This window comes from Haliaeetus albicilla, chromosome 8, assembly GCF_947461875.1.
Source record: "Haliaeetus albicilla chromosome 8, bHalAlb1.1, whole genome shotgun sequence".
Classification (NCBI taxonomy): Eukaryota; Metazoa; Chordata; class Aves; order Accipitriformes; family Accipitridae; genus Haliaeetus; species Haliaeetus albicilla.
In genome coordinates, this window is record NC_091490.1 from 37,699,138 (window position 1) to 37,720,497 (window position 21,360).

The 21,360-nt window shown below is 59.4% G+C and overlaps 2 protein-coding genes across 5 annotated transcripts in view; both read left to right on the plus strand.

The window, feature by feature from the left end:
• Positions 1–7,783: 7,783 nt before the first annotated feature.
• Positions 7,784–11,988, plus strand: CRIP1 (cysteine rich protein 1). The gene is made up of 5 exons (XM_069789905.1): positions 7,784–7,933; positions 10,860–10,954; positions 11,046–11,103; positions 11,235–11,282; positions 11,637–11,988. Exons 1-4 carry the CDS (start codon positions 7,894–7,896, stop codon positions 11,273–11,275), a joined length of 234 nt encoding a protein of 77 aa, XP_069646006.1. The 5' UTR covers positions 7,784–7,893; the 3' UTR covers positions 11,276–11,282; positions 11,637–11,988.
• An 8,840-nt stretch (positions 11,989–20,828) lies between these two features.
• Positions 20,829–21,360, plus strand: part of TEDC1 (tubulin epsilon and delta complex 1) — a 77,098-nt gene continuing 76,566 nt past the window's right edge. For all 4 annotated transcript variants that reach the window (XM_069789907.1, XM_069789909.1, XM_069789910.1 and 1 more), the window contains exon 1: positions 20,829–20,997. In XM_069789907.1, the coding sequence (XP_069646008.1) occupies positions 20,866–20,997 (132 nt within the window). In that variant the 5' untranslated portion in view covers positions 20,829–20,865. The remainder of the gene's footprint in view (positions 20,998–21,360) is intronic.

A 21,360-nucleotide genomic window follows, 5' to 3' on the forward strand; every position in this document is an offset into this window, starting at 1 on the left:
CTCTGATGCTTTAGGGGACAAGGCTGCTGCGTAAATCAGAGCAGTGTCGCTCTGCCAGCTTCTTCCCTGACCCGCAGCAGAGCGCTGGGCCCTCGCAGCCAAACTTTGCCAAGTTTGCCCCATGTAGCAGCAGTGCTGGGGCAGGGGATCCCCATCGCCTGTCCAGGACCTGGTGCAGCTGCTGGTAAAGCCTTTGGCATGAATCCAGCTCTTGTTGCAACCCTTATTTACCATCATTAATTAAAGAGCTTAATATGGTAGCCTATTTGCTAGCCTGTAGCAATGATCCCCAGCAGGGAGTTTCCCCAATGGACTGCAACAGGCTGATTTTCCTCCTTACCGCCCTGCCTGCAGCTTACTGGGGGTATCGCTCTCCCCAGCACCTACCTGGCCCCAGGCTGTGCACCCAGCCTGGCCTGGCAGCCCTAACAGCATCCTTGCCGTAAGCACTGGCCCTGGCCCCTCAATGGGGGGCCAAGCGGCAGGTTCCCTCCCCAGCATCTTTGGGCAGAATGCTTGCTGCAGGGGGGGAGCCTGGCACACCTGGGGCATCACCTGAGACCGAGAGCGTGGCCAGGGTGCGATGGGAAGGAGCTGATGCAGGGCTGCTGGGACTGGTGGTTATGAGACAGAGAGGGAGGCAGTTTGGGGTGGCAGGGATGAGAGGGGATGCCCCTATGGCTGGTCCCTGGGTTAGTTCTGCGTGTGAAGGGATATGGGGCAGGTACAGCATCCTGGCTGCTGCCCGCTCCCAGGCGGCAGCCATTAAATGCAGGATTTTGTTTTGGCTTGGGGCCGGCTTTTTTTTTTTTTCCCCTCCTTTCTTTTTTTGCTTACATTTTCTTTTCCCCTTGGGAATTTTACTGGGAGAATGCAATGAAATTAAAAATAGAAAAAATTCAGCTCTGCTACGCAAGGGGGTGCCAGGAAGCCTGCATCCATCACAGCCTCCTGCTACCCCAAGGGGGATAACCCAGCTGCTCAGGCTCCAAGTGGGTGACATCTCTTCACTGTCCCCCCACCCTGCTGTGGCAGGGGGGCGCTGGGCACCCCTTGTGGCAGAAGGTGGCCCCCAGGTACAGCGGGTACTCACAGGGTGGGTGTTAAGACCAGGAAGCTGAAGGATGTAGTGGGACTTTGGGATCCCATGTGGGATTATCTGTGTGCGTGCTGAGGTGTCGGGGCTGTCCCTGCGCTGCCAGGTCGGTGTAGGGACCAGGGCACTGACACAGCAGAGTGGCACTTTGCTCTAGCAGAGATGGCAGCTCTGGCCTCTAATCCTTGGTGCATTTTTGTATTTATTTTTAGGAGGCCTATGTGAGCTGAAAATGCTCCTTTACTTGAGAACTGGAAAACATCCTTCCCCTTGGGGATGTCAAATATTTTATTTTTTTTCAGCTCGGGCTTGCTAGTGGGATTAAAAAGTTGGAGGGCTCTGGTGATTACAGACATGCTCTCCAGGGTACGGAGGAAAACAGAGAGCAAAGTGGATGCAGCTTTGCTTGGAAATCCCCCAAGCCTTGTGAACTTGTCTTGGGCAATTACCCTTGCTGGCTCCCAGCTTTCCTGGGAGCCAGCGGAGCTCAGCAGGGAGCCGTGCCTTGCAACTTCTCGTTGGGCGCAGGGCAGGGATCCCACCAGCTGCCACGATGCACTAGTGGTCAACCTGTTTTGACTGGTGAAAAGGGACTGGTGAGTGTACAAAGGCTGGTCCCAGAAGGGCACGGCAGGCTGCACAAAGAAAAAACCAGGAGGGCACTTGGTGGTGGTAGGAATGATGAGGGCAGCCCTGTGCTACAACATCTGAGCTAGTCGGTGCAGGAAAGGGAGATGCAACCATTGCGGTGTGGAGGGGCTCCTGAAATGCAGGGAGATGGCAGGACAGCGTGGCTGTGGCTGGCAGCAGGGCTCTGACGTGCCAGGGGCTGGAGCAGCACAGCTGGACAACGAAGGAGGACAGATTTAAAGCATTTGCTGGGAAGTCAATAAATAGGAGCCAAAAGGGATGAAGTGCTGGAAGATGTGATTTAAGATGGGATATTAAAAGCGACCCAGTAAGCACAGCTTGCTTCCACGAGGGCCAAGAACCAGCTCTGATACTCCCTGAAGTCAGTGGTGTGGCTCTCCCTGGCTCGGCTGGGCTTTGGCTCGGCCCCAGGGGGAGGTTAAAGTACTGGGTGTAAATACTGGAGAGGGTATAGGAGAGCAGGCAGGGATGAAGGAGGAGGAACGGCATGAAACCAAGCAGAGGAGGATTTGGGCTGTAAATTCCCCTGCCAGTGCGGTGCACTGGGCTGTCACACAGGGAGCTGCTGGTGCAGGCTCCGGCCATGGCGCTGGCGAGGAAGGTGCTGGCTCCATCCCACAGCGATTCCTCAGCTTGTTGCTGCCTGGGAGCATCCGCGAGGGAATTTTCCCCCAGGATGTAGGCTGGGCTCTGCAGCGGCCTTCATATCACCAGTCAGTTTCCAGGTGGGGCGAGCAGCCGGGGGACCACCCTGGGGGCTTGGGGGGCTCCTGGAGTGCCCTGGGGCTGCTTGCTGGGGGAAGAATACCTGTGCTGGTGGGACGGAGGTGTGCACGCTGCTAACGGGTGTGCAAACCTGCGAATCTTCCTCTTGCTCTGTCCTGACCCTCTGTCTTGCTTGGGTAAGGCAGAGCAGAGCAGCTATATCCCTCTCCCCTCCCTGTGCAGCCACCACGACCTGACCAGGCTGAGCAGCGTGCTGACGGAGAGCAAACACCTCTGCACCCCTTCCCCTTCCCCTCGCCTCCGGTGAATTTTTAACCAGGAATAAAAGGTGTGGCGTCAACAGCCAGGGCCCAGCCCAGGGCAAAGAGTGCCCCTGGGCGAGTGCCCCGTGCCAGGGCAGGACTGGAGAGGTAGTCCCTGGAACTGGTCCCCGGCACTGGTGCCCTGCGAGCAGCCCCTGAGCAGTGCCCACACTCCCCACCAGTCCCCAGTATGGATGCGCATCTCCCCGGCAGGCAGAGGCGATGCCTCATGGATGCTGGGCAGCTTCCCAAAGCAGCGGGCGTTGCTTCCTCAAGGATCCTGGCTGGATTCGATAGCCACAACAGAAACAGCCGGGGCCGTGCCAGGAAAATGCACCAAACCGTCCCCCGGCAGGATATAGCCAGGAGGTTTCCTTGGGCTGCCGCTAATAGAAAGCTTGCAGAAAAAAGCAGATGGTACCACAGACTTTGGCCAGACCGTATGCAGGGAGACAAGGGGAGCGGTGCCTGGATGAAATCGGAGATTTTCCATGTAGCTGGGACTCGGAGGGGTTGGAAAGGCAGGTGAAGGCTACTGTGCTCTTCTGTCCCATGGATGGAAATCCCAGATGCATCCCCGTCGTGGTCCTGCATGGGCAGCCCCACACTTTCCCGGCAGCGGGGCTCACCCCGTCCCACTGAATCCCTGTGCCGCACAGCAGTGCCTCGCTGGGCCGGGAGCTGGCTCCGGGGCTCCCGTGTTTGTTTTTGCTCACACAGTGTAACATTAACCGCGTGATAATAATTCACGCCCTGGCTCTTGAGGTTGAGAGCTGACCTGACAAGTGACTGCTGCGGGCAGCCAGCTGCCTTAACCGGGCTGGAAATGTTTTTACAGTTTCTGCTAGAAACAGCTGTGTGATCACCCATGCCCACAGCGGGACAGACTCTGCACCGCATCCAGGAGGGCAGCGAGCACAAGTTTTGGCATGGCAGGGAGTGTTACACAGGCTCAAACCATTCCGGGTCTTACAGCACCGGTGGCAGCATGTTGGTGGGTGTGCTGGGCTCCCCTGCCAGCATCCCCCAGGGCGGCCCTTGCCAAGCCCCTTCCCCAAGCGCCCCGCTCCCGCATTGCCTTTCCCGCTGCCGTCCTGTTCCCAGTTACCCCTAGCCGTCGGCCGCCTGTCAGCTTTATGAAGACGTACCCCAGAGTTTTTCCTTAGGGTGTAATTTGCCCTGACAGCCGCCTTCGTGCTGTTGTTTTCCCAGCCGGCCGGTAATGGGATTAGCCGCGTGTAAATCCGGAGATGATGGAAGGCGAGTGGGTGGGGGGGGCATGCCAGCCCCCCCGCCGTGGGGTACCCCGTGCCGCTTCGCAGCGCCGCGGCGCCGGCATCTCGCGGGCCTTTTGATGGGATCATGCGTCTGGCAGCTCCCCCCCCCAGCCTCTGCTGGGCTTTTTTTGAGCCACCCTATAATTTTCTTGTCAAATTAGAGTCCGTTGCTGAGCTGGGTAGGGCATATTTTACAACAAATCATCTTGGCTGAGCGGGCCCTTGACTTGCACGAGTGTGGGCTGAAATATGGCTGGGGAGGCAGATTTTGTAGGACTCGCGGTTGTGCGAGTGCTGGGAAAATGCTGGACCTGGGTGCCACCAGCCTGTGGGTCGTGCCTTCACCGGTGCATCATCTCCCTGCTATGCAAGCGTGCGGGGGGGCTGTGATGTGAGAAGCGTGGGACCCCCTGCCCCACTCCAGTGACGGGAGGGCAGGAGGAGAGCCAGGAGCTGCTGCCCTGGCAGATGGGCTGGTTTGCTACGCGGAAATAGCTGTTTTTTTCTTGCTGTGTTAGCAAAACAAACCCAAATCGGCTTATGTTACCCGCCCTGCCTGCTAAAATGCCGGTGACTTTTCCAGTCATTAATTGCCAGGGGCCAAGTTGCTCGAGGGGAATATTTGGGCAGGCAGTGTCTGCCCACAGCTCTGGCATGCCCAGGAGCTCGGGAAACTTTTGGGGGGCCCTTGGGTGCTCCGAGGACCTTGCACAAAGTATTCCACAGACAGACCTAGGGAGCTGGTGCTGGCTCTTGCCGGCACTCGCTAAGGGAGCAGGGAGGGGACCCCGGCCATAACAACGCCACCCAAACAAACAAACGGGACAGCCCAGGTTTTTCCGAGGACGGTTGCTATGCCATCGGGGAGCGTGGGCGCCTGATGCTCTGGGATGGAGCCTCACCCACAGATTCCTAACAGAGGGCACAGCTGAGGCGTGCTCTGCTCTAATGGTTAAATTAGCTGGAACAAGGCCTCCAGATAAGATAATGCTGTGGTTTGCTGAGGAAGCTGTTCTCTGTTGGTGTTGGCCGTGTTGTTTCCCTGGCGGGCTACGAACCTCGCTTTGAAGCGGTGCTCGGGCTGGGACCTGGCTTTGCTGAAAACACCACCCCTGCCCCTCTCCTGCTGCTCCCTGGAGCCGTCTCTGCCCAGCACCAGAGCTTGCCCGCTGCCTGCCCTTGCCCGTGTCTGTGGGCACGGTGCTGTGGGCAGCATCCCACTGCAGAGGGACGAGCTGGCTGCCTTCGCTGCTGCTCGCTGCTGCTCCAAAACAGCTTGCAGACAGTCATGGCGTGGTTTTGGCTCCCAGGGAGGACCCTGGACAGGAGGAGGAGCGGTGACCCCAAATGTCAGGCTGCCGCAGCATTTCCAGCCAGCTCCCTCCAGCACCGGCAGGCAAGGGCTCGGTTTATTGCCCTGCTACGACGCGCTGATGGGTTTCACACACCAGATTAAGGAGTGTTTATGGACTTGCTCCCTGTAAAACGAGCAAGAGGCCATATCCTGCGTGCTCCCAAGGTGCTGCCGTGCTCCGGGAGCGCCTGCAGCCCTTCCTCCCTCTGCCAGATGGCTTTGCTGTGCTGCCCTGCTGCCGTGCGTGCCCACCGATGGATGAGATGAGAGCAGGGCAGTGGCGATGAGCAGGATGCGTGCACAGCCACAGTGGAGCATAGAAACTGGGGCTACTGACCCACGGCAACCTTCACCCCGAGACTGGCTCGCTGTAATTCCCATAGGTTTGCATGGCACACCATGCGCTGACTCTGTGCTTCGGCTCACCCCTTTGGAAAGCAGGCTGGGGGTAGCCCAAGGCGTACACACCTCTGCAGCAGGGCTGGCCAGGCTAAATCAGGGGGCTGGGGAGATGTCTGCCGGGTGTAAAGCCTCACGCGGGCAGGGCTGACAGAAAGCAGCGTGCGGCTTGGTGGTGCCTGCTTTGTGAGAGCTGCCGCCGGTTTTGTGCCCACTTTGTTGTGTGAACAGTCTCCAGTAAGTGCATGGGGGAACCGAGGGGAGGGGGCGGCTGGGCTCTGCTTCAGCCGGGTCAGTCGGCGTGCGGTGCCGCTCGGGGGCATGGGCTGCCCTGGCCGGGACAGTTGTGTTCCCGCTGCAGGCTGAGCGGTCCGTGGGGACTGGCCGCAGGGCTGGGCCAGCTGGAGGAGACCTGCAAGAGGCCAGTTTTCAGCTGCCCGCTGGCATAAAACCTGCCTTAAAAGGGAGCACAGCTGAAGACAGCTGTCCTAGGCGGGCAGTGGCCTCAAAGCAGCCTGGCACCGTGTGGGAGGGGAAGCAGGGCCACCAGAGAGGGTGGAGGACATGCCCTGTCCCCCACATTTCATCAGGGTGCCGGCTGCACCCTGCATGGTGCAGGGAGGGGGTCCTGGCCAAGGCAATGCAGCCGGGCGCTCACGGGGTGCTGCGGCTCGGTGCAGGGGGACGTGGCATGGCTGAACTATGGTGTTTGCATGTGTGTGGCGTCTCGGGGTGGGAAGGACAGGGAGCAGGCAGGGTGGAGGCAGCAGCCCTTGCAGGACACGGCTCTCCTCCCATGCTGTAAGACACTGTCTCAGTGTGACTCATTCCTTAGCCGGGAGCGGGCTTCCCAGCGACGTCCCTGCCAGTGCCGGCTGCTGACCACGCTGCTGAGCCCAGCAATGGCCTTGCAGCAGCGTGCCAGAGGGGCTCCCCAGCCTGCGGTGGGGCTACCGGCCGGTGGGGTGAGCCCAGGCCCACGGACAGCAGCGGGGAGCAGCAGCGGGACAAGGGCTCTGGCTGCGAAGGGAGGCTGGAGCCAGGCTGGGTCGTAAAGCAATCCCAGCTGAACCATGAACTGCACCTCCAGGCACAGCTTGCCGCCTCTCCTTCTGCACCCACGGGTGGGCTCCAGTGTCAACAGGGCCCTCTTTGTGCCGGCGGGAGGGCGAGGGGTGCCCTGCGTTTCGGAAGGCAGACACTAGGCGTCCTGGCGCTGGGTTTCACAAGCCTTCATGACCTTTGCAGCACAGCAACATGCCCTGGGGAGGATTGTTTCATGCAAAACAGACCTTTGGATAGGCTTTTCATTTCCTTCGCAGCCAAGCTCAAAGGAACAGCAAGTCCTCGCTCCTAATAAAATGACAACAGTCAGTAATGCAGATGGGCTGGCTCTCTGTGGTGAGCAGAGCCCTGTCCCGCACCCACACCATTCCCGAGGTCCTGCAAGAGGGGGTTACAGCTCCATCCCGCTTCATCTTGTACCCCAAACTTCCCCGCAGGCGGGAGACGCTACCCAAGGGTTGACTTTTATGCTGCCTCGGCAGAAACAGATCTGTGCTCGGAGGGGGTGAGCCCTGGTGGCCAGCACCCCATGAATCTTTATCTGGGAGCGTGGTGAATTGCCAGATGCCGATCGCACCTCCAGCCTCACTCGGAGCGGGGCTCTCGGCCACCCGCACAGCAGAAGCGCGGGCAGGGAGCCAGGGTGCAGCGATTAGGGGTGCAGAGGGGGCCGGGCAGCAGAGTGGGGGGCGTGCGGGGAGGGGGGGGCACAGTCGATGTAGGGGTGCAAGGGTGCAACCGGTGTAGGGGCTGCAGGAGGCAAAGGGCGAAAGGGCTGTGGGGTGCAGGGGGTGTAGGGCTGCAAGGCCTGCGGGATGCGAAGGGTGCAAGGCCCCGTCCTGGGAGCCCCGGCAGGGCTGTGCCCCGGGCGGCTGCCTCCAGCTGCGGGCGGGGCCGCACATCTGGGCGGGGCGGGGCGGGGCGGGGCGGGGCGGGGCGGTGGGGCAGTGACTCCGGCGGGGCCGGCGCGGAGCATCCCACAGCCGGTGCGAGCGGCGAGCCGAGCCGAGCCGAGCCGACACCATGCCCAAGTGCCCCCGCTGCCAGAAGGAGGTCTACTTCGGTAAGGGCTTCCCGCTCCCACCCCGGCCACCCCCAGCCTGCGGGGACCGCAGAGCTGTCGGGCTCCTTAAGCCGGGGTGCCCCGGTGCTGCACCCTGCCGAATTTCAGGTCCCCGGGGCACCCCGGTGCTTACAGGTCCCTGTGCACCCCAGCGCCGCTGGTCCTGGGTGCCCCTACGTTGCGTGCCCCAGCGATGCAAATTCTTAGGGCGCCCCAAAGTTGCGCAGCCCTGCGCTGTGGGTCCCCGGGGTTCCCTGGGTGGGTGGCCCTATAAATCCACCCCAAGGAGGTGTCTTGCTGCAGGATGCGGGCTTGCGGTGGGTACCGCCGGCCTGCAGACGGGGCCACGGCACGGCATGGGAGCTCAGCCCTATTTCCTTCCCAGCATCGCCCCTGCCAGTTTGGAGCCCAAAGGCCTGGCTGGTGCAACCTGCTGCTCTGATAGCCTGGGTGGGCAAGCAAGCACCTTCCCAAGGGAAAATCCTGCCCTGGGGCACGTTCCTGGGTCAGCGGGTTGCCCACATGTTGTCCTGTGTGGTTCAGCACAGCAAGATGACAGCCCTGAGATGTTATTTTTAAGCCGCCGTTGCAGGCTAGCCACAAACTTTGTTGGGCTGCTGTCTGCTGCTCGGCTTTAGGCAGATGTCCTCTCTCTGAGCCGGGGTGCTGAAGCTTCAGGTTCCTGCCTCTTCTGGTGCCGTGGTCCTGCTGTTCTGCCCAAGGATATTTGGGGGGGTTTGAGCCTCTCACTCAGCTGGCAGCAGCTGCTGGAGCAGGCAGGTTCCAGCTGCCAGACCTCCCCTCTTCCCTGGTTTGGCTGATGTTGAGGGGGTTTGGTGGGAGCAGCTTACACGCACTCCCCACTTTTTAATTTACTACGGGTGAGGGATCTGAGGCCCGAGTGCCGTCACTGACTTCTGCGCTCGCTGCCTTATTTCTGCTCTGCTTGCGTATGTGCCCCAACTTCTACTTCTGCTCTGCCCAAGAAATCGGAGGCTCAAACACAGGGGCTGCTCTCCCTGCCAAACAGCCATGTCTGTTTTAGTGATGCCCACGCTGGGGAGGTGTGCTGGGGCTGGCACAGCTGCTGTCTGGAGGGCTGCTGGCTGGGGATGTGGCTCTGGTGATTGGGGAACATCTCTGCCTAAACTTGAACTCACTGCTTGCAGCTGGGCTATGAGCTGGGGTTTTGGCACAATACAGTTCGTGGCTCCCCACTGCAGCCAAGGGTCCTGGGGTACCTCATTTACCCATGTGGCTTGATAGTAGGAGCTACCAAGGGGCTGGTGTCATTGTCTGCCTTTCCTGTGTCCCTGCGGACCTGCTTTGATCCCAGTCGGGGTGAGCTGGGTTCGCCGTGCTCGCAGGTGTGGCCGTGGAGGCGCCGGGACGGAGCCGTTTGACCAAGGAGGGGTTTGGCCCTGTGCTTATCAGGCTGCTCTTATGAAACCATCTCTGTTGATGCAGAAGCTGAGGAAGGTTGAAAAGCTGCTGGAGGACAGAGCTTGCTGCTTGATTTCTGTCTCTGGAGATAAGAAGTACTGAGGCAGAGCAAGCCCTGCTCCAGGGCACCCTGGGCTCTCAGAGCCTGGTGGTCCTGCTCAGGCGTGCCTCGGGCTGCTTTTGGCCAAATCCTGTTTGTAGAGTGTGGGGGTGAGGAGGAGATGATGCCAAGAGGGATCATGGGGATGATAGGGTTTGCAGGGCCACCACCAGCTTTCTGGGGAAATCTCACCTGTGTGGCTGAGAGCCAGGGGGGCCCTGCTGCAGCAAGGCTTGGCAGAGCTCCTGCCCAAGCGCTGGTGCAAATGTTTGTGTAAGAGGTGGCGAGGCTGAGCTCTTTCCAGAAACCCTGTGATGGGAGGGTCCCACCGGAGGCCAGGCTTGGGATCCTGGAGCTGCCCCGGGGGAGGACGCTGTGGCCCCCGCCAGGCTGCGGGCACAGGAGGCTCTTTGTGCCACTGGGGGATGGCAGCGGGGCTGCCTCGTGACATTTGGGTGCTGCCCCCGCTGCCACCTCTGTAGCCGCCGGCTCACTCCTTGCGTAAGCTGTTGTGGGCATATTTGGACTCCAAAGAAGAGGCACTGCGAGCTGCCGAGGCCCCCCCGGGGCACGCGCTGCCAGCAGTGGCTCAGTCCCATTGCTCGACCTCCTTTTGCAGGCATGGGGAGAGTACTCAGACCTGGCTCTGGCGGGGTTCCTGTGGAAAGCTCTGCTTTATCACTTAAATCCCCAGGAGTGCAGCTGCCAATATGAAGAGCACATGTGTCTGCAGAAAATACCCTCCTCCCCCGCTGTGCTGCAACTAAAAGCCACCCTGTGTTCCCCCCTCTCTCTGTAAACATGTCCTGACTCCAGCAAACAGCATGTTGTTCCCCCCACAGCCGCCTGAAACTCAGCCAAGCTTCAGCCCCAATCTGGTTTGCCGTGGTGCGTGCAGAATTGGAGCTGTGGCCAGAGTGCTGGCGGCTGGAGGGGACTGATTTGTGTTGGCAGGGCATGATGATGGCTTTGACTCCCTGGTCCTCGCCAGCATCCCCCCTTTGCCCCTGCCAACTCTAGTGATTGCTTGGGCTCCAGCTGGCTGGGGAGAAATTCATCCCCTTGCAGGCTGATGTCAGAAGGGGGGAGATCCCCAAATCTTTGGAAGTTGGATGGAAGGCAGTCCATCCGCATGGATGCAGCGATGTTCACTCTGGGCATGGTCCAGAGATCTGTTTTGGATCCAGGTACCTGGAGGTGCATGGTGATGTGTGCGCACAGCGAGCACTTGGGTTTGAAACACGGTGCTCTCTGTCCCAAATAGACTTGAGAAAATGCCCCAAAATGTCCTTCCTAGGGTTGATGACAGGGAGGCCAACCTGCCAAAACTGACTTGTTCCACTTGTTCGGTGCCTTAACTAATCCATCTCCTCTCCATGGCAGCTGAGAAGGTGACTTCTCTGGGGAAGGACTGGCACCGGCCCTGCTTGAGATGCGAGAAGTGTAACAAGACCCTGACATCTGGAGGCCATGCAGAGGTGAGGTTTGCTGCCCAAGAGGTCCCTGTGGGATGGGGAGAGATGGAGCTGAAGGGTGGTCAGGGCTGATGCTCTTTCTCTCTCCCTGCAGCACGATGGCAAACCGTACTGCAACCACCCCTGCTATGCTGCCTTGTTTGGGCCCAAAGGTAGGGCTGCTGCGGCTGGGGTAATGGGAGGGAGAGGAAGGGGGCTCGGGGCTCCCATTTCTCAGTGAGGTGCATCCCTCAGTGCACTCACTGTCCCTGACAATGCTCACCCTGCTCTGTCTCTCTTCCAGGGTTCGGCCGGGGAGGAGCTGAGAGCCACACGTTCAAGTAAACCTCAGGTTGGTGCCTCCCCTTGGAGCTCCCCTCCTGCCTCCAGCTCCATGGGCTGGCTGGGGCTGTCCCCCCCCAGGGAAGCGGGGAAGGCAGGCGCACCGCGGCATCCCTCCGGGTGGCTGTGACTCCCAACCCTCGTGCCGGTGCTCGGGAGCAACCTGCTGGGTGCCAGCTCCTCCTCTCCACCAGCCCCAAGCGACCGTCAGCACCCGCTTAGCTCCGGCAGCGGACGCCAAAGGCTTTTGTTTTGTGGCCTGTCGGCAAAGACGGGCTCTGTCCTGGAGCACCGTTGTCCCTGGGATGTCTCTGCTTCCAGCCCAGCCTTACTTCATCCACCCCTCTCTTCCATCCCTCTCCAGGTCTGACGGCCAGGGTTCCCAGCACGGCCCGAAGACAGCACAAACGCACTGCGACAGACATGCATTTTTGTTTTTAATTCACTCTGTACTAGACTAGCACGTTAAAAGCAATAGGTAACCAAGGCTGGGGCTGGTGTGGAGAGGGACTCTGCTCCAGATGGAGCGCTGCCAGGGTGGGGGCGTTGGGACGCCCTGACGGATAGGAAATTTGGCCGGTATTGCTGAAGGCCGCCTGGAGAGGAGACCGCACCCTTCCAGCTAAAACCCAGCTCTGCTTCTGGCAGCCAGCTCTCGTGGCTGAGCCCACAGTTGTATTTTCAGTCTTTAATAAACCCAGACCGAAAGATGCTTCCCCCATGTAGCAGCTGTACTCTCTGTAACAGGGGTCCCGCGGGACTTGCTTGCAAAGTGCTTGCCGCTCGTTTCAGGACCTCACGTGGCCTCTGGATTGAGCCCCACGCCATGTGACGGCTCCGTGTGCTTTTGCTCCCGGCGTGAGTGGGGTCCTGCCTTTGGCTGCCCACCCCAGGGGCTGCCTGAGTCCTCGGGGGTGAGAGCAGCCCCCGGGTGCTGTGGGCACTGGGGCCGAGCGTGCCCCAAGGGAAGGGGTGGTGGGTGTCGTGCCGGTGCTTGTCCAGGGTTGGGGTTTCCCTGGGCTCAGGGGGAAGGTCTTACCTCACCCACGGCCTCACTGGGTCCGTGTCGTGACATTTGCAGAAGCCTAGAGCGTGGTGGCTCCTGCTGTGAGCCACCTCTTGTTGCTTGCGGCTGTCACAGGATTAAAGCAGAGGCACGCAGTGCTGCTGGACAAGGGTCTGAGACTGCTGACCCGAGGTCTCTGTGGCACTCAAAATCTTCCTGGCCATGTCCCAGCCCCTGGCAGTGCCTGCTGGAAAGCCATGCCCATGGGCAGCCCCTGGCTATTTGCTCCTGGATCTGAGATGGCACTTTGCAGCCCTCGAATGGGGCAGAGAGGTGTCTTGCTGGGAAGCGGCTGACTGCCACATCAGGAAAACCTCGTGTTTGCTGCTTTCGCTCTGAGCAGCCATACGAAAAGGCCAAATAAGGCAGAGGTTATGGGCAAGGCAGAGCCAGCCTCCCTTGGTAGGGAAAGCAAAGGTGCAGTATTACAAAGCAAGAGTTGGCTCGCAAGCACTTTGCTCTTTTGTATTTCAACCTCTTTGCCCCGCTGGAAGAACAGCACTGACAGATGTAAAAGATGTCGACTTGAGGGATGTTTCTAAAATGGTTTCTTAACCATGTCTTTCCCTAACCTGAACCACCCCATTTACATATTCAGAGATACTTCAAAACACACTGGGATATTTTTGTCTACGTTTTATGCATGCATTTCCTTAGAACTGCTCTGCATCTTACTGTCACACCAGCCTTCCTGGGACTTGGCCAAAACCCTCAGGGGTCAGAGGTACATGTCCAATGTCAAAATCTTTGGTGTCAAAAGCAGCCTGATCTGATAAGCATTTTAAAACTTCCCGTGTGCTTGATGCCAAAAGGCTCTGCACCCACTAGGTGTGCTTCGGTGGGACAAACTTGACCAGCGGGCACTGCCTTGCCTCCCACCCAGTTAGCACAACAAACACGGGCATCTGTGTCAAAGGCAAACCCTGGCTATTGCTGTTCAGCCACTACCACGTCTCCCAGCCAGCCAGGGCTTGTAGGCCCCCCTTGCCCTCCCATTCCCACCGCTGGCCTTGCCGGCAGCCTTCCGGGGGTGCCAGCACCCACAGCTCCTGGTCAGTGAGACATGGTCCTGCTCTGTACCACCGCTGGCACCCAGCCCACCCCTGGGGCACTGGGATGTGGCTTTCCTCTGTGAATGGGGCTTCAAAGCAACCTAGTGATATAATCTCGGCAGCCTTGAGTGTGCCAGTGAGATAGTGTTTACCCTCAGCATCAAAAATAATGGCAAACACAAGCCTCCTCATCCTCTGGGCTTGTGTAAGTGAGTCCAGCTGGGAAAGGGACCCATGAATTGGGCTCCTGGTCTTTCCCAACAGGGACCTGCACCAAAACATTTCAGGAGCGGCCAATTCCAGGAGCAAGGGGCCAGGCTAGAAGGGGTGAGCAGGGAACCAGTGAGAGGTATGGAAAAATAAGTGCTGCCTGGGGAAAGACTGGGGTGATCCAGCCCTCCAGCTGAAAGCCCTTTCTGTGGGCAGCGGCCGCAGCTGGGGCAGCAGGCAGCACGTTGCTGTTTGCAGTGTGCTGCCTGGGGTTGCTGTTTGCTTCGGTCCCTGCCACTGATTTGTGATTTGCGGTGTAGGTGTGGTGGCTGGGGACAGCTCTCCCCACCCTGGGTGCATGGAGGGATGCAGGAACTGTGCAAGGTCTGCGCAGCCTCAGGAAACCTGCAAAGAAGCTAAGCCTGATCCCGCAGCTGCCTCACTCTGTGCTGCACGTGGTGGGGTTTAAAAACTGGGGGTCCCTCAAGCAAGCTCTGGGGACAAGCCCTTGGGTATTGATCCCAAATAGCTCCGAGCATCCTATTTCTCCACCTGCCCTGTAATAGGCACTCCCACTGAGATGGCGTTTAGCCCCAGATAGCTGTCAGGATACTCCTCTCCAAGTGCTGTGCTTGTTTGTACGAGTCAAGCTCTCTGCCTGCTCCAGCCTTGATGCCATGAGGTTGGGCAGTTCAGGAGCAGGTCACATCCTCAAGGAGCCTTGGTCAAAGAAAACACACGATAAATTGATTTTTTTAAAACTCGCTTCGGTCTTTGGAGAGGAAGCAGAAACAGCTGTATTGCATTTGGATAGGAAATCCGTGCCCGAGCCAGGCTCTCCCCTCTGATGCGCAGTGAGGCTCAGCAGCGGCCAGCGCGCCAGGGAGGTGGGCTGTCAGCAGACACAATCTTTTCTCCATTTAATGGTAAATCTGTGTGGCCTGGAGCATGATCTGCGCAGACAGGCAGCAGTGTGGCTTCCAGCGCAACTTGTCTGTGGTGCTCTCGGCTCTGAGCCCCAGCAGGACCTGGGGATGGGCAGAGATGGTCCCTTCCCTCCCAGTGCAGCGATGCCCTGGCTGTGCTACTCCTGCAACAGAGGAGATGGAGAGAGCAGGATGCTCAGGGCAAATCCCAGCTTTTGGGGGGGAGCAGCCAAGGGATGCTGGCTCAGTGTGCCCCACCAGCTGCTCCCACCAGTCTTAAGGCAGAGAGGAGACCCTTGGGAGGTGGCTGGCAGCTCCCATATCCCACCAGGTCACCAGCCAGCAGCCACAGGGATATCGCTGCCATCACAGGTGGAGTCAGGGCATGGAGCCCCAAGGTGCCCATCTGGGACAGCAAAAGGTGTTGGGTGATCTCCAGCCTGGTGATGCCCAGCACGAAGGTCCTGTGCTTTGGTGACCTGAAACACCACCGTTGCTGACTCCGGAAGGAGCTGTGCTTCCTCTGCCATTATTTCGGAAGCTTGGGCTGAGATCAGTGAACTTTGTGGATTACAAGGTGATGGTTGCTATAAACACTATATCACTGTGACAAAAAAAGCAAACAACATCACCCATTCCTCTGGCAGCTGGGTGTGGGCGAGCCCCAACACCCTGGGTAGGGAAGCAGAAGAGGTTTTGGCAAGGGACAGGAAACAGGACGGGTTCAGAAACTAAACTGCTGTTGTTCCGCACCCTGGCTCTGCGGCTTTCTGTACAGAAGAAAAAAGGAGAGGGAGGCAGAAGGGGGGCTGGGGGTTCCTTTAGCTGATCTGTAGGAGGTGGGGGTGTTGCTTCAGCCCCCAGTGAAGGCAGCGTGCGGGCAGGAGGGATTGGTGTGGGTCGCCTGGCCCTGTGTCTTCCTTCCAGCACAGATGGGACAGACCTTAATCCAAAGCAGGGAACAGATGTGTCCCTGAGCCCGCAGGTGACAAGGGGGACGGCTCATGTTGGAAGCCTTACAGCAGGGTGCTGCCCTCAGCATCACTCCCTAGGGCTGTCCTTAGCGAATGAAGCAGCCTGGGGACAGGGCTGTGTCCTGCCAGCATGGTTGCAGGAGCCAGCTGCAGCTCACATCTGGGCTAACATATGCTGGGGAGCCAGGGGGTCTGGTTCAGTGCTGCCTTACTGAGACACTGGTGGGGCCACTGACCCTCCCCAGCCAGCTCAGATGGTGACACTGATGCGACATCTCTGGAGCAGTGATTTTACGTCTCATCTCTCCAGGCTCCAGCCCCTTGGGGGCACAGCAGCCCTTGCTGCGCAGGTGAGGTCAGGCACCTGCCGTGGGGTGGCCAGCGGTTTATTTCCCTGCCAGTGTGTTTCTGCAAATAAAGCTGTGTCCTCTTCAGGGACAGGCAGGGCGCAGGCAGGGCAGGGAACCGTGGCACAGGGCTGTGGCTGCAGGGATTCCTGCTCTTTACTTTGTGGGGCTCAAGGGGACGAAGCTGGTCTGTAACTGGGTGGCACCCAGCTGACCACCACTTCAGATATTTTTAAGGCTGATTTGTGTTAAGCTCAAAGAGCTCTCATATCTTTTAGGTCGAGAAAGTGTCTGCCCATCTTCTAACACCTCAGAAATCTGCCTTCTTATCCAGGCAACGGTAAGAGGGACTGTGCAGCTGATGTCAGGCAGCAAGAGCTCTGCAAGCTTGTGTGGTGAGCTGAGACTTCCTGGCCCAGCTCTGCAAAGCAGCGGGTTGGGGAAGCCCCATCCCACCAGCGGAAACAGCTTTGCAGAGGTGGCAAAGAGGGGGTCAAACCTCATTCCTGATGGGGAACAACATCCCCAGCAAATACTGAAGCAGCTGAAGATACTGAAGGCAGAGGGGGTCTGGGTAAGGGAGATGGCCAGGGACAAAATGAGAAGCGGTTGAGACCATGAATCATGGTACTGGAGACTGAGGTCTAATCAGGGAGCAAAGAGAGGGGAGGACAGGCTGTTCCACCATCACCCCGTCCCCAGTGCTGACGATCCAGTGTTGGAGAGGAGCTGGGTGCAAAGAGCCCTGGCAACACTTGCCAGGTCCAGGGTGGCTTTCCCCAGCAAGGAGCCCGAGAAGAAAAGTTGGCATCAGGCACTAGAGCTGCATTTTACTGTCACGCCTCTTGTGTTATTTTCAAGGTGTAAGAGCTTCACACCAAAGCCTCTGTCTTTCTTTGGTGAGTCTTGGGTTAAAGACCCAGACAGGGAGAGGGCAGAGGGAGTTTCCCTCAGTGCAGAGGAACGTCAACAACTTGGCTATTTAAGTAAAAAGGAAAGGGTGAAACTCCTGAGAACAGAGAATTGCAAGATGTCAGATCTTTTTTTTCTAATCCTTCCCAATTCACTTATCATACTGAAAGTGCAGACCCTGCATCAGAGGGCCGAAACGCCAACGCCTATCTTAAGCATCCAACTGCTGGGAGCTGACCTTGAATAATTCACTGTGTCCAGGAAAACCTGCACTGAAGTATTTGTGTAGCCTTTACGGTCCCTCTTGGGGACCCAGTGATCTGTAACTGTTACGTGATGCAACTCAGTGTGTTAAATGTGTGCTAGCCATGCCAGTAATATCAGCACCCCTTGCAGCCACCAGTGAGGAGGGTGCCAGGCGGCAGCTCATTGCTCTCTGACAAGGAGATGCCTACTTGCAACCTGACGTGGCTGCTCTGAGTGTGCTGATGGCTGGACTACGACAGCAGAGATCCCAGGGTGGCTGTTCTGGAAGGCACCATCCTCTCCCCATCCAGGAAGGGCTGCTCGGCTGATGGAGATACGAGCACAGAAGTGATTCATCATCATCAGATGCTGGGGCTGCTCCATGCCCAGCGGGAGCTGTGATCCCTGAGCCTTCCCCAGGTGGTGTGGGGCCGAGCATCGCCGCAGGCCTGTCCTGCTACGCAGGCGCTCTGTGTTGACAGCCCCTGTGCTACTCTGCTCCTTCCTGCTGGCATGATGTTCACCCTGCTGCCAGACTGTGCCTTTTCCTGCTTGGATTAACCTGGCGTCCCAGCGAGGGAGAGAGTGCATGTACAAAAGAGCCATGAGGCCTTTGGGAAGGAACTGGAAACATTTGCAATAGGAAACAGCGCAGCCTGCCTGATCTGCTCGGGGTGTGAAATGCTACGACCACCCAAAGCCTCCCTTGCACAGGCAGGGAGAGCAGCTGCTCTCTGCTCTGATGTCTGCTCAGCAGCCACTGCTGCTGCGGGGAGGAGAGGCGTGCGGAGAGGAGCTCTGGCTGCCCCGAGCTGGCCGAGGAGCGTGGGAAGCACCGATGCACGACTCTGGGGCCTGGCCGAGAGACAGGCTGGCTCCTGCCTGCACCTTTACAGGGATAAAAGCATTAAAAAAAAAAAAAAAGAAAAAAAGAAAAAAAGCACAAAGGGGTTGTTTTCCCAGGAGGAGAGCTCAAACCTTCCCCTTGGCAGGGCTGGGCTGAGGTGGCATCAGGAAGCTGTGCTGCTGCTGGAGCGAGCAGAGATTGCCGTTATCACATACAATCTGCATGAGGCAATGGGATGCGGTCATCATCTCTGGCAACGGCCTCAAACAGTGGGGCCGTCTGTGGTGATGGGTTGCCATGGCACAGGCATAAACAGGCACCCTCAGTCCCGCCTGAGTCACCCGGGACGGAAATGACCCCAGCTGACACATCGCGCCGAAAACGGGCGGCTGCGCGATATCACGTGAGCCCTAGGAACTGAGAGAGGGTGAAGTCCAGTGAGCTCTCCCCAGGAGGAGCATCCCTGGCCTCTCAGCACCCGCCCGGACTTTCTCTTCCCATTGTGGTCCCCACCGCCACGCTCGCTGCTGGGGCAACCCGCAGCTTGGCACTTCCCGAAACTGCCTTGGTGCCCGGGCAGAGCTGGGGGGCCTGGAGGAGCAGCCAGGCAGGTTGAGCCAAGCTCTTGGAGGCTTCCGCTGGGCTCCTGCGACCTCACAGATGCACGCTCTGACATCAGAGTGGTGTGCTGATGTCAGCCAGTCATTACTCATTTGCATCTGTCAGTCCCCATGGGGCTGGGGGTCCAGACAGGGGAGGTGATGGTGGCTGGGATGCAGCAGGGCAGGGGCTCTGCTCCCGTGGGGTGGCATCGCCATCCCTGCTGGGACAGCGTGCCAGGTCCATCACACCATCACCTCCTTTGTCTGTCCACAGCACAAGGTCCATCTCTGCGGCAGGAAACCATCGCCTTCCCATCGGCTTCTCCCACCCTGGGAAAACCGCCCAGGCAGCCGGCAGAGCAGATAAGTGGGGCCTCACATGCCGGGACTGAGCCCCCGCCGCGCCGTGCCGCGCCGGAGAGGCTGGGATTTGCTGCCTGGCGTCCGACTTGCCCGTGGCCGGGCGCCAACCCTCCGCAGCGCCAGGCGTCTTGTGTCAGCTGCGCCCACGGGGTTGCATGCCGGCGGAGCCGCGGGGCCGGGGACCAGGGGATGCCGGCCGGGAGGGCGGCCAGCCGGGCTCTGGGGTGCCATGGGGCTGGTCCGGCCAGTGGAATGGAGAGGTGGCACGGGGGGTCTCGATGTGCTGGGATGGTGTGCATCCCAGCTGCTGCTTCCATGCCAGGTGATGATGCTCCCTGGCTGAGGTCTGGCACCTTGGCCGGGGGACAGAAGCCTAGAGCGGGGGTGATGGGCAGGACTACCCACTGGTGCGTGCACGGTGCTGCTGGAGAGCCCTTGTCTCGGCAGCGGTAAAGCAGGCAGCTGCCCTGGGGAGGAAAGGCCTAGACAGAGGAATGTGTGTGGGGACAGGGATGGCTTTGAGCAGGGTTTATGGAGTGGTCAAGAAAACACAGGAAATTGGCTCCAGCTGAAGGTCCTCCTGCCTGGAGACTGCAGCAGGGACGGGAAAACAGACAAGCGATGTGTCATGGAGGGACCAGACAGCGCCCGATAGCAGCAAGGTATGAAAAGCCAAGAAGGATGCCAAAGACAGCAGAGGATTATCCAGGTCTGATAAAGCTCTGGGCAATAAAAAAGGACTTTATGGGCTGTTGGGAACCAAAGGCAAGGAACCGTATGGAGATGCCAAACCTGTTAGGAAGGAGAGCAAAGAAGCGGATAGAGATTGCTGAGCTAGAGCTGGATGAGGGATAAGGAAAAATGCTTTCCAGGCCATTAGGAAAGAAGGAGGATGTGAGACAACAGCTGCTAGAGAAGATATCTTAAAAATCCTTAAGCCTGGATAACTCACACCCAGGGGTCCTTTCAGGGCTGGCTGGAGCAGCAGCCAGGATCCGTGGGGCTGGGAGATCACTAGTGCTCGGCGTCGGAAAGGGCCGTGCTCCCCAGCACAGGGGTGGGAGGCAGGAGAGACAGCAACCAGAGGGGAAGAGTGCAAATGCAGTTCACGTTACCAAGTGGGGCTTTGCCGAAGGTCTCGTTGGACCGGTGCGATTTCTCTCCTCGTTGTGAGCAGCCGTTTGGCTGCGAGAGGCCGTTCCGTAGCTGGAAGTAATTTCACGTGTTGTTTCATGGTGTTCAGAAGTTGGAAAGAAAAAGGGAAAAGCATCATGCTGGATCCACAGATAGCACATTAAATGGGTTATGAACCGGGTAATTGGCCAAGAAACCATCGGTGGAGGTTTCGGGCATGTCTTATGTACAGGGGGATCCCTGCCGTGCTGGGGGAGCCGACCAGTCTCCCTGGCACACTCCGGCTGTGGTCCCACTGTACTGCCGGCAGTGGGAATCCATCTCAGGGCCGGGTTTTGGCCATGTCAACCCCAGCCGAGAGGTGGACTTTTTCTCTCCGTGACTCAGGCTAGCTCCCAAACGGCAGAAGCGTTTCTCCCTCGCGACACCCCCCCGCAAGGATTAATCTTCGGGATTGCTTCAGTTAAGGGTTTATAGGCCTGGGGACCCCGCTGAGCTGAGAGGAAGGCGGGAAGCCGGGGATCGGAGCCGATCGATCCCCTGCTGCCAAACCCGCGCGTTCTCCCATCGGCCGAGAAGCGATTCCTCGCTCTGGCGGCAGCGGAGTCGTCAGTTTAGAAAGGCCTAAGCGGCGTTTTGCCCGAAACCGGGGAGAAAGGCTCTGTGGGGTGGCCCGGCCGGCCGGCGCCCCACACGCAGCTCTGAGGCAGCGCCCCACGCGTGTCGCCCCCACGCGGCGCAGGGACCGGCGCTGCAGTGCTCCCTCCCGGCGGCCAGGGGGCGCCGCCGCGGGCGGGCTCAGCGGAAGGGTGCGGAGGGGCAGAGAGAGAGAGAGGGGCTCCCCGCCGCACTGCGCATGCGCCCGCCGCCCGCCGGCAGAGGGCGGGAAGCGGCGGCGGCGGAGAAGAAGCGCGATGAGGCGGCAGGAGCGGCAGCCGGGCCGGGCGCTGCCGGGCGCTGTGGGAGCGCTGTGTCGGGCGCTGCCGCCCCCCGCCCGGCCCGCCCCCGACACCCTGCGCCGCGCCAGGTTCGACCGGCCGCAGGCGGTGAGCGCGGGCCGCCGCGGGACACCCTTCGCCGGCGGCCCCCGCTGTTGACTGACGACCCCCGCCCCTTCATCCGCGTCTCCCCGGGGAGAGGAAGGGGGGCACAGGGACAGGGGCAGCCGCTCGGGGACCGCCCGGGTGGGGGGACGTCTCTGTGGGCGGGCAGGGATCCCCGTGCGGGGCCGTGTCCCGGGTGGGGAGGGACGGCGACACCCGTGTGGGGCCAGGGCCTGGGGGGGGGACGGACGACACGGCTTCTGTGTGGGCCGCAGCTGGCTTGTCTTACGTGGTTCTCGACAAGCTCACTGCTCTTGAAAGGGTTTTATTTTGTGGTGGTTTTCACTCAAAGCGTGATATGTCACT